The following is a 12,102-nucleotide window of genomic DNA, read 5'->3' as shown; positions in this document are numbered from 1 at the left end:
CATTTCTGCTTGCCTTTGGAGCCTACTTGACAGCTAAAAACCCTCCACCACTGCCCGTGCGAGAAGCAGCCTGTCCCCTGCTCCTGCCGGGGAAGGCCTGCGCTTGCTGTCTGGGCCTGGCTGCCTCATGCCGTCTTCCACCAAAGCAGGAAAAGGCCTGGTGTGCAGCAGCTCCCCTTCAACCCACACAAGGCCAATGCCAGCTCCACAGACACTGTCCTCAGACACAGCAGCCTGGGGGTCAGGACGTCTTCCATGTCAAAGTGGTCTGGGGGCCACCCCTCGCCCCAACCAAGGGAACAGCTCTTCAGGGGTCAGTCTAGAACAATGCCTGGGACACACATGGAGTCCGGCCTTGCAATCCCAACTCCTTGGAGCCCAGAAGGCTGCAGCCAAAACTCAGGAGCCACTGCTCCAGGGACTCCTGTGAGGAGGATTTTAAGAGCAGGCTCTCAGGATCTGTGCCTCTGGGGAGGAGCGGGGACAGAGCAGGGTGTGGAAGCCCCATTTCCTCCTCTGCTTCTTCCCACAGCAGAAGCCACCACTCAAGGATTGGGGCTTCAGAATGACACCCCGGGGACGCTGGGACCAGCACCCTTTAAGGACGCCATGACGAAAATATGCCCAACAAACACTTACCTGAGGAGGCCAAAGAGAAAGAAGACCAAAGAGAACACTTCAACTTATTTTTCTGGCGCTGGTGAACGAATGAAGTGGACGGCGGCCAGGCCGCGGCCTAGCGAGCAAGCCCCCCGACTGCGCGCTGCAAGGTGGCCTGAGTCCCGCCAGCGGGCGGGACAGGCAGCACAGTCCTCTCCCCTCAGAAGACACTGGAACCTCAGGGGAAGCAGCTCATTCTGTGAGGTGCGTATAAGTCCCTGTTGCCAAGTACAAAATAGGAGGGAACGCCTAACCCAGGATGGGACCACAGGTGTGAGAAGCTTCTGATCTTGGTGTAAAGGATGAAACAACGAAAACTACAATCGTTAACTGAATCACTTTGCTGTACACCTGAAACCAACACAACGTAAATCAACTGTATTTCAATAAAAATTTAAAAAATCAATAAATACAATTATGACTGTAAAAAAAAAAATAAAATTACGATCGTTCACTTTGCTAAGGCTTGCACCCTCCCCCCTCCCAAACATGGCTCTCACGAGGCTGCCTGGCGTGGCCTCGAGAGGACAAGGCTGCCAGGCCAGTCCAGGAGGAGGGGATGGAGCTCAGACACAGACACAGACAAATGGGCAGTGAGCAGGAATGAACGGTGCTGCCCTCCTGACCTCCCGGAAAAGACCAGAAAGCAACACCATGTCAGGGAAATTCCTTCCAGAAAATGCCAGACACCGTTTGGCCTGCCTGGGACTCAGTGATTCCCCACTTGGACGGCCCAGTTAGAAAGCCCACTGCTGGACTTCCCTGGTAGCGCAGTGGTTAAGAATCTGCCTGCCAGTGCAGGGGACACGGGTTCGAGCCCTGGTCCTGGAAGACCCCACATGCCGTGGAGCAACTAAGACCGTGCGCCACAACTACTGAAGACTGTGCGCCACAACTACTGAAGCCCACGCGCCACAACTACTGAAGCCCACGCACCTAGAGCCCGTGCTCCTCAACAAGAGAAGCCACCGCAATGAGAAGCCCTCACACCGCAACACAGGGTAGTCCCCGCTCGCTGCAACTAGAGAAAGCCCGTGCACGGCAACGATGACCCAACGCAGCCAAAAATAAAAAATATAAATAAATAAATAAAATTTAGAAAGCCCACTGCTGGGGTTGCAGGAAAATGGACGCCTGGGATTAAAAGTCACTTAAGGGGTGTCCTTGCCTTCATGTGGACCACAGGCAGATTCACTGCTGTTTATTCTGTAACTGAGGGAACCAGCTCAGAGATTCTTACCAAAAAGGCAGACATCGAAAAAAGAAAAAGAGAGGTGGCCTCCCAAGATGTGAATGCTGGGCAGGGGCAGGGCGGAACGAGGGTCAAACCCTGTGCAGATGCCAGAGGATAAGGGGCTGGGTCCAGACTCTTTCTAAGCTTCCTGGTGGGTCTCATAAACATATTTCAGGCTCGGCAGTGCCTTGATGCAGAGCTTCAGTCTGGTAGACTGCAGCCAGCCTCCAAGTGAGCACTGGGAGCGCTCACTCTCTCCGGATCAAACGGACAACTTAATCTGGATGTGGTTTGGTCTCCTTCAAGCTGCCTTGTGAGAGCCAGGAAGTCTGATATATTGAGACTTTTTCCTGGTACTGAGTCTTCAATGGCCAGAGTTCTGATGAGACTGAAAGACAATAAGGGCCCTTTATAGGCAACAATTCAGCGAGCCACTATTTATTATAAAGAATTTGCAGCTTTACACTCGCTCAAGGGATGGTGGAATAAAGAAGAGACTAAACGTGAGGGATGGGACCTGTCGGGTAACATGTGGGTGTTTCCTGAACTCCAGTGTGGCACAGAGCAAGCTCCAAATCTGCTCCGATGCAAAAGCAACTAGTCCGAGTTAGCCATAGAGACATCTGAGCCCGGGAAGAAGCTGGGCTCAGGTTCCATCTGCCTTGATCTATGCCCTAATTGACCTAAAAAACAAAGGTTACTTTGCCTTGATGCCTGATCAGCAGAGAAAGCCCTGGCTGACTCAGAGCTGTCACAAGCGATGTGATGGTCACGCTGCTGGGACTTCTGACGGAACTGGGGTCCCCACAGTTACGCGCGTGCATGTCACGGGCATGGCCTTGGCTACGACGCTGGTACATTCAGAAACTGCTTCCCCCAGCCCCGGCTCTCTCCCACGTGACGTAACAACCATCCCCAGGCTCCCTGCCATTGAGCTTGACCTTGCATTTGCCAGTTGGGGCACTGCTTGAATGTCTCGGAATTAGAGTCTCTGACCCACAGTCCAAAAGAATTGAGGAGCCGAGCTCCACCGGCCAGGCTTCAGAAATCACTGTCTGGACCGGCCACAGCCCGAAGGCGAGGCCCCCAGGGTGCTTCCTGCACAGGCCCCGTCTCACCAAGTGGTCATCAGAAGTAAGGGGCCCGAAAGAGCCTCGCTTCTGGAAAGGCAGTTGCCGTGACGCAGCCTCTACTGTTTGCCACCCTAGACTGAAAACCCTCAACCTCTTCAGTGGGAGATGCTCCGTAAACCGTGCTTTTCAACCCAGGCAGCAGCAGAAGGGCCCAGTCTCCTGGGCAGATCCGCACAAAGATCATCTGTTCTCAGGGAACTGGAAACATGTACCTGCAAAGGCCGAAGGCATGAAACTCATAACGCCCAATTTGGGAGAAGGTTCCAGCAGCTGCTCTGCCTCCAACCCCAAAAGTTGAAAAGCCTCTGAGTTCTTGCTGTCAGCCCTCGTGTGAGGACTATGCTCCCAGAACTCTCTGGTGTTAAGCCCCTCGGGCCGGAACCTCTCATGGGCTTCCTTACCCCAAGCCCATTTCTATGCCACGCAGGACTCCCCATACCCCGCCCCACACAGGGAAAGCCTGTTTCTTCTTTTCCCACCACACACGGATTCCTCCAGAATGTTAAAGTTTGGCTCCAACCTCACCTTGGCTGAGTATCACTTATTCCTGCGTATCCCAGAGTTTGGTGGCTCTAACAGAATTTTAGCGGCTTCCTTAAGGACATAGGAGACTGGTGATGGGACACAGGGAACCGCTAAAGGTCTGGGGTAAGGCCTGGGACTGTGACACCCTGCAAGGCTGCCCAGGGTTCAGTGTGGCAGAGCGGGATCCTCTGTTTTCTTGAAAGTCATTTTCCCCTGTCATGAGAATGGGGGACTCTGTCACTAGGTACCGAGACGACGAGGTTTTCGATCCTGAATGTAGGCTAATGTTTACCTTTCCCAATTTATCAAACTCCAAAAACTCAAGACATTTCTTGTTCTGGAGAGCTCACAATCTTCTCCACCTATAATCTTCAAAAGCCTTCTGAATACAAAGATAAAGGGCTCAAGGGATTCCCTCTGGATTCAAAGGAAGAGTCTCTTCTTCTTCCTGCTTTGATTGAAGACAAGCAGTTCACAGCCCAACCACAGTCCAAACACAACCAGTCTTGCAAAGCAATCTGCGGTAGACACCTTTTCCTATAGGTCAAGGAAGCCGGAGCCTTTTGTGTTTCTAAGGTAACTGAACTTGAATGCCCAAATTCAGGGAGAGGAGAAGGAAAAATGGAAGGAGGGAGAAGGGGCCGAATTTGCTGTGGAAGGTTCTACCCCACTACTCAATTCCTCTTTTGCCCCCTCGCCTCCTTCAGGAACCAGGACTAGCTTCCGGCTATGGGTAAGTGTTCCCCCAACCAGAAGAGTCTCAATGTGAGAGGGGACTTCCTCTTTCCTGACTTCTCGGCAGCAGGGACTAAAGGGAGCTGAGGAGGGCCTTCCCGTCGTCTCTATCAGTTTTCATCAGCTGCTGGCAACCTGGGCTGTGGATCTGAGGCCCGGAGGGACAGGGGCCAGGCCGGGTTGGGAGCCCCGGGCCATGGGATGCCGGGAGGAGGTGGACTTACCCCTGCCAGTTCTCGTGGAAAAGGAGGAAGCTGGGCTTCAGGAGCGCTGGCTGAAGCGCTAGCGGGGGCAGGAAGCTCTAGGGCATGCTCACCAGCTGACTCGGGGTGACCCGTGCCATGGTGGGGGGCCTCAGCCTCCCCCCGAGGCTCCTCTCCCGAATCCGACAAGTCTTTTTGCTCTGCAGAGGACTGGGAGCAAAAAAGACAATTTTCCTTCAATGTAAATAAAGCCAGCAACGCGGGGCAGGGGAGGGGGGCAGGGGAAGGTCTGGAGATGCTCGGCCTTCAGCAGCTCCTGCCCGGGAGGTCAGGCCAAGAGAGTCGGCACATGCTACCGCGTTCTGCTCCATAGAGCCAGCCCTCCACACTGACAGAAGGGCAGTGAGCGCGGACCTGCTGCTGTCGGACCTGGCAGGGAGCTCTGAGGTGTGCAAGAAGTTGGACCCTCCTTCTGAAAACTGCAAGGTGGCCCCTGTGGCACAGAGATCCTCTGCCGATGGCAGCGACTGAGGAAACACCCCTGTGACCAAGACGGGGGCGGTGCCTCTGGCAGAGGGGAACAGGGGCAATTGTGTCAAACTGTCCCCAGGGCTTAATAACCCATCCACTCAAACATACTCGTGAGGGGAGGTGGGCGCCAGCACCCTGTCTGGCCACTGGGAGAGCCAGGGCGGCGGGGCCAGGGCTTCTGCACTGGCTGCGGCCCCGCCAGCACCTTCCCATCTCTGCTGCTTAAACCCGAGAGGAAGGGAACGCTTTCTTGCTCGGCGAGCGCAGGTGTGGGGTGACCCCGCGAGCTGGCAGACACACAGATAGCCGGTTTTGTATCAGTGACAGGTGGGTGGGGCTCCGGCTGAAGGAGGGAGCCCCTCGGCCCACAATTCTCCCAGACTCCCACCGCACATCCCAAGCCAGGGCTTATCTAGAAAACAGCCAGGGTAAGGGGAAGCCGGTCCCCAAAGTCTTCGTCCTCAAAAACACAGACCCCCCCCCCCCGCCCCCGGCATCCTTTGAGGTGGTTCTTGGGATTCTAAAGGGGCTTCCATGGGCTGAGGGCTCTGTGGCCAAGATTCTTCTTGAGAGGTGCGTTACAGAGCTGGGGTCCTGTTATAAATACATGGGCTCCAGTCCCCAAGCCTCCTGCCTGGCATCGTCCACCACACGTTTCTCTCGCTTGTGAACTAAATGACCACGGGGCCACCCTGCCTCCCTGCAGACGCGGCTGTGTTCTTCCTGCCTGTGAAGTGACTGAAACCTCTTTAGATAGGACGTGGGACTATTTTTAAATGTGTGAGCCTGCTAGATGAAAGGAACTACATAGAGGATTTTAAGAGAACTTTCAAACATTCTTATGAAAAAGCAAAAGCAACACAACTCATCCATACATCTAAAAAAGCCACCCAAATCGACTCTTCCAATGCAGGGGAGAGCCAAAGACTTTAAAAGGCCCTCCTTCCCAGGCCATTCCTCAAACCTGTCCAAGGCACTGAGGTTGGTCCACGCACCAGTCTGCTGCTACTTTATGGCTAGAGATTTAACACCATTTTAAAGAGAAAATGAAACCCAGAGCTCTAGGGGAAATTGCCTATCTCTGTTCAGAAGCACTTGGATTTTTTTTTAAAATCCCTGCTTTACGAATATAAATGTAGAAATGCCCTCGTGGCATGGCAGACTAGAGATGAAGCCTACGTCGGAGGACCAAAAAGAAATACAAATGCCATTCCAGCATTTTCTCCTTGGGTCTGAGTAAGCTCTAAGGAACCAAGATAGAGCCTGTAGTTTTTCAACATGTTTGTTAAAATCGGACATCGAGATTTTGGCAGGCTTTGACATCATCCTAAAATATACGTGGCTGACAAAAAACCACGCATACAGAGTGCGCTTGTTACACACACAGTAAGCTTCCAGTGTTGTCGGGGACACCCTGCTTTCTGCCCAACTGCTGTTGTAACTGCTTTCTGCCTTTTTGCTAAATGGACATTATCCTGCCAGTGCAACCCCAAAATCTTCTGCCTTCAGATTAGCAAATATTTGGAAAATAAAGTAAATGAAAGAAACATTCAGTCGTCACAAACAGTGAAACAAACTACGGAAGGAGATTCAAATTCTCTTCACGTTAAAGAGAAAAAAACTGTCTGTCTCCATTCAAGGCAGTTAAGAAAAGGTTTCATTTTTGCCCCTAAAACACAAATGCGTGGAAATGCAAGCATTTTGTGAAGAGCGCCATCTTGAGGAAGCTCAAGAACAGGAAAGCAGTAGAGACAGTTCCTGTGCTGTCAGTCTGGCTCCAGGTTTGCATTTCGGGCGTCAGGACTGGAGTTCCGCTGCTGCCCGATGCTCTAACACGGAACAATGGGAGGATCTGACGACTTGTCCTGAGACCAAGGGATGCCACCGGCAGGCCACCACCACCAATCTGTGGTTTGCTGCAAATGCAACTCCAACTGTCTATGGGCCTGACGGAAAATCCTGTGTGTCTTTGTCACCAAACCAACACCAAAACGCCTGGGCTGGCAGCCTAATTTTTTTCTTTTTGATTTCAAAGCCTTTCAAGGGGGCTGTGGGCTCTTGGAGTGCATCCCACTGGGGCACTGGTGGTTTAGAGATCATTCACTGAAAGAAGGTAATGCTCCCACAGTTGACAACGGGACTTCTTGATCTTTGTGGATCAAAAAGTGGCTCAAAAAACAGCTGTATGGGAGACCTAGGTGACAATTTGGAAAATTTCAATGTGGACTATATATTAGAGGGTATTTCTGAATTAATTATCATTTTCTCAGGCGTGCCCATGGCACTGGGGCCATGGAGAAGAATTCCTAGGAGACACTTGTGCTGAAGTATTTAGGGGAAAACTGTCAGGTGGGTGCAACTTATAGTCGAGCGTTTCTGGCATTTATGATAAAAATGTTAATGGTGAAGCCAGCTGAAGGATACCCAAGGGTCCACAGTACCATTCTTTTAAGGATTTGAAAAACTTTTCAAAAACAGAAAGTTGAAAAGGGGAAATAAAAGCTCCCTCAGAAAAAAACAACGGCAACCTGAACAGATCTTCCCAACTCTTGCTACTGTGGCGTGAGGAGGGAGGGCTGAAATCGCAGCGAGGGGGGGAAGCTGGGAGGGTCTCAAGGCGTCATTTTGTGAGAAGTGTCGTGGCCACTCCTTGCAGACCTACCTTCCCGTCGCTTCCCCTGGGCCGGGGAGCCATGCGGCCATGAAGCCGGCTGTCCAAGCCTCTCCGCTTCCTTCCCGCCCGACGCCCGAGCTGTCATAGCAGCAGAGAAAGGAGGAGGGCTCTGTGTCCACTGGGCAGCCGCCCACCCGGCAGCTCAGAGGGCGGCCCCGACGGACATGCAGGCTCCTCCGGCCTCTGCCGTTAGACGCAGAGGTTTTCCGTGCCCTTCCGATGATCTTGTCACACAAGTGTGACAGCAGGCGAACTCTGAAGAGCTGGAGGTCAGTTATTTCTAGAAGCCCATTTAGAGCTGGCACTGAGTCAATATTTTGATGCGCACAGTTTCACGGTGACGAGCACCTCCCTGGAGACTCTTCGGGTTCAACCTCACCCCGTTTACGCAATTGGCATCAACCTTCTGAAGGTGACACGTGTAAGTCAGCCTTTGAATTACGAAGCAACAGAACCACCTCAACCGTGAAAACAGTACTGAAATAAGAGTTAGTCATTTTAAAAGCATTTTAAATTCAGTCAAATAAACATTACGTTTTAGCGTTTCACCCTGCTGGCTGTCAGAAAGTCTTCAGGTTTTAAGAATTATTCATTCCAATTACTTGTTTCAAATCTGGGTTGGCAAACTTTTTCTGTAAAGGGCCAGATACTAAATATGTACGACTTTGCAGGCTACCTGGTCTCAGTCCAAACCCCTTCACTCTGCTGTGGACAGCACAGGTGTGGCCTCAGCTCTCTGCATGGGCCAGGCGGGGCCGAACGCCAATAAAGCTTTATTGACAAAAACAGCAGTGGCGGCAGCCCTCTTAGTTGGCTGACCCCTGTTTCAAACTAAAAGTGGTTCAAAAGAAAATCATAATAAAACTCAAAATTCTAGAAAATCCCGATTTTACGGAAAACCTAAGAGAAGTGACTTTTACATCTGAAGCAGAAACCAAACACACCCACCTCTAAAAGCCAGAAGCACATCAAGCCCCTTCACAGTGACTGAACTTCCAAAGGACAAATGATAAAAACACATGTATGCACTGGTCAGGGCCCAAGGGACAGGGGACGGCAGAGGTTGATGTATCTTGAAAATACCACTCGGAAAACTGAAACCAAAAGGGAAGAACATTTCCTTGTTTTGTTTCCTAAAAAGATTCTTTGGCATAAGAATTAACAACGGGAAAGATTAATTTGAGAACAAGCCTAGCAGATGAGCCCCGGCTGACACAGAAGACACCCCGCGCGGGGGTGCGGGTAGGGGTCTCAGGGCAGCCGCTTCTCCTTCCCGCACCCTCCCCAGCACAGCCCTTGAACGCTGGGGCTGCTCTCTTTTCAGGCCAAGGGGCAGGGTTTACAAGCAGCAGCCGGGCCGCCAGGAGTCCCAAATCGCCAGGCCAGCAGCCCCCAAACTCAAAGCCGGCCACCCTGTGGGGGGACCGGATATCCACCCGAGCACCTGGTCTGTGCGTCACGGCCCTGAGCCGAGAAGCCCCTCAAATGCTGTCCTCATCAACAAGACGCACACGGATTTCAGAACACCTGCATCAACGCAGCGCATTGGTCACCCTGAAATCTTGCCGTGGTTATGACATCACACCTGCTGTCACGTCCCGGGCATGAGGGCAGGGACCAGCCATTTTTTTGACAAATAGGGGGAGTCCTCATACAAGCTTGGGAGGCATCACCACAGAACATCAACCATCTCTGGACACAACCCGGACCTTCCAGGCTGATCCGTTCAGGGAGGGAGACAACCCCAATGACTTCAAGATAAGCAACCACACGCGACTTTGTGGGAAGGCACTGCCGCATGCACCCACCAGTCCTCTGACGGGCTGCTAGCTCATCACGATGAATTAGGCGAGGTACTTCCAACATCAGGGAAAACAAGACATTTAAAGCGCAAGAAGGGGGAAGCAACCTAACAAAGACGGGTGGTGAATATATAATGCAAGCTGACTACTAATTGTTCAAAATGCATTTATGGCAAGTTGGCTGGGGCCAAAAAAATCCCGCAAAAATCTTTAAAGGTCCTACTTTCCCCTTAATCAGCACTGCTCCCTCTCCTCTCCTCCCTCCCCCCGTCCCCGGCCCCCTTTCTCTCCCTCCTACCAGATTTCCTAATGCACAGCAGTACTTCTAAAGCGAAACATTAGGAATGAGAAGGAAGCTGATTCTTCCACTGCTTTTTTAAAGCAGGGTCTCTGAGCCCTGTCCATACACACCCCATCTTAACCTCGTGCCATGGTAACCTAAAGCCACCGGGCCTTTTCTCCATGGCAGAAGGTTCCTTGGCCATGCGACCTGGGGAGAGAGAGCTTGGGGAGAAAACAAGGCAGAGTTAACCATGTGAAGGGAGAACATACCGGCCCCTTACCTTTTGTCCTTTATCCTTCTGAAACACAAAGACGGGCGGAGCAATGGCAGGCTTTTCTGCAAAAAGAAAAATTGGTGTTTTTCCCCCCAACACTATATTCGTACAGTAAACAAAGCTACATTCGTTTGTAATAAGTAAAAACAAAAAACAAACCTGGTATAAAACTAGTAACTCAAAAGATCATCAAATAGCTTAGAAAACAGTTTCTTCACATGGATGAGGGGAAGTGTTCAGTGTGAAAAAACTCGACACAGTGGTAGGATACGTGCACTTTTCTGTGTCCATGTACACACCAATAAAAAGGTTCCAAGACTCACTCAGAACAGGCCATGTCACTGATGGAGGGAGTGTGGTGTGGAGGGTGGCCAGGCTGCAGGGTGCCCGGGTGGCTGCTACTCAGCACCACCAACCGTGGTGCTGCAGGAACGAGGCGCAGAGATGGCAGGTCCCCAATTTCAAAGGCTGGAGACTAGTTTAGCTTTTTAATTTTTTTTTTTTTTTTTTGGTCGTGCCATGTGGCTTGCAGGATCTTAGCTCCCCGACCAGAGATTGAACCCGGACCCCAGCAATGAAATTGTTGATTTTTGACCACTGGCCCGCCAGGGAAATCCCTAGGTTTTTAATTTTTCCACATCTGCAGGCCAGCTGAGGCCAGGTATGACCCATTTGCAACCTCTGCCCACGGGACGCATGCTCTTTGGAGAGCTTACTCCGCTCAAGTCAGCCCTGCATTCCACCTGGGTCTCTAAGTGAGTGCCCGTTAAAAAAAAAAAAAGTGTGGAGTTGTGAGAAGTCTGAAAGGCCATCTTGCACAGCTGCTGCTGAAGGAAGAAACCCTTTGGGATGTTGTCACTGGACCAGGGAGATGCCGCCGGTCGTTCTCAGGCAGCTGAGTCCATGGCTCTTGGCCACTTGCCCGAGCAGGCGGCCGCTGAGGAAGGCCCTGCTGCTGGCCAGCAGGTTCTGGACGAGGACTGCCTTAACCCGTGGGGGGGGCCCAGAGGCGCCTGCCTCACTGCCTGGGGCCGGGGCGCGTGGCTCTGGGTGCGCTCATGAGTCCTGCGGGCGTGCCCAGGGCCTCCCTCAGCACTCGAGGCCTGGAGAGTGGCGTGGCCATATGGGAAGCCGGGGGATCATGAATTTGGGGAGCACTCGCACGACCCTTCCCCCTCCCTCAGTTGTGTGGAGCCGAGGTGAACCAGGAACCCGCACTCACACAGCTTTAACCCGGCAGGACCACTACGCGGGAGGGGACACAGTTTGCGGGCCATGAGAGCGCTTGTGGGGGACGCGGTCGGAGGGTCTGGTCTGGAGCATCAGGGAAACGCTCCCGAGAAGAGGCAGCTGTGCTGAAGCCTCAAGGAGAAGAGTGAAGGGGGAGGGGCAGGTGTGAAGGTGACAGGGAGCCGGAGGGGCGGATGGTGGCGGCGCGAAGGATTTGGGATGGTTGTAAAAGGAGTGGAGGAAACACAGAGAGAACAGAGTTTGGGGAAGGGGGCGAAGGCGATCACCCACAGTAAAGAAGACGGGGCGGGAGGGACAAGGTTTGGGAGGCAAAAGGACAAGTCCGAGATGGGCAAATGGACACTGTCCCACTCCCCACCCCCAAAATTCCCACCCCACAGAGGAGTAGGACAGACGCCAATCTTCACTTTGGGGCCACAGCCCACCGACAGTGACCATTCCCTCCGCTGTGCTCACTGAAGCCTTGTGGCACTTGGGTCCGATTCACCACGACAGTCCTCCCCAGGCACAGCCCACGCAACCACTGGGGTGAATGACATCTAGGAGACCAAACTGCCACAAGCGAGGAGGGTGGAGGCGTGGAGGGGTCTTCCACGCTTCCCAAGACAGCTGTCTCCCCAGCACAGATGCACAGTTGCTCCACAAACCCGGGGGATCGAATGAAAGCATGAATGTGCTTACTGCTGGGCAGTAAATGACAGCAAAGGAAAGCTGGAGGGACTCTGGGGACAGCTGCAGCTTCTCCACACCATGTCTACCACGGGCGAGCCCAGACACCTTCTGGCGCTGCCCTTTAC

At 52.7% G+C, this 12,102-nt stretch overlaps 1 protein-coding gene across 9 annotated transcripts in view; it reads right to left on the bottom strand.

Annotated features, from left to right (window-relative positions):
- RANBP3 (RAN binding protein 3) overlaps positions 1-12,102 on the bottom strand; it is a 54,210-nt gene that overhangs the window by 25,568 nt on the left and 16,540 nt on the right. For 3 of the 9 annotated variants that reach the window (XM_022557625.3, XM_022557623.3, XM_022557624.3), the window contains exons 2-3: positions 10,061-10,116; positions 4,512-4,700 (exon numbers count right to left, since the gene is read on the bottom strand). In XM_022557625.3, the coding sequence (XP_022413333.1) occupies positions 4,512-4,700; positions 10,061-10,116 (245 nt within the window). Of the gene's footprint in view, positions 1-4,511; positions 4,701-7,683; positions 9,754-10,060; positions 10,117-12,102 lie in introns of those variants that run through there. The other 6 variants (XM_022557630.3, XM_022557627.3, XM_022557631.3 and 3 more) reach the window with 4 other exon arrangements.

The sequence above is a fragment of the Delphinapterus leucas genome, unplaced genomic scaffold, assembly GCF_059928025.1.
Source record: "Delphinapterus leucas isolate spDelLeu-1000000601 "Yukka" unplaced genomic scaffold, BTC_Dleu_Yukka2 spDelLeu_asBTCV2_sq25, whole genome shotgun sequence".
NCBI lineage: Eukaryota > Metazoa > Chordata > Mammalia > Artiodactyla > Monodontidae > Delphinapterus > Delphinapterus leucas.
The sequence above is the reverse complement of the archived record's forward strand: the minus strand, read 5'-3'. Positions and strand labels throughout refer to the sequence as shown.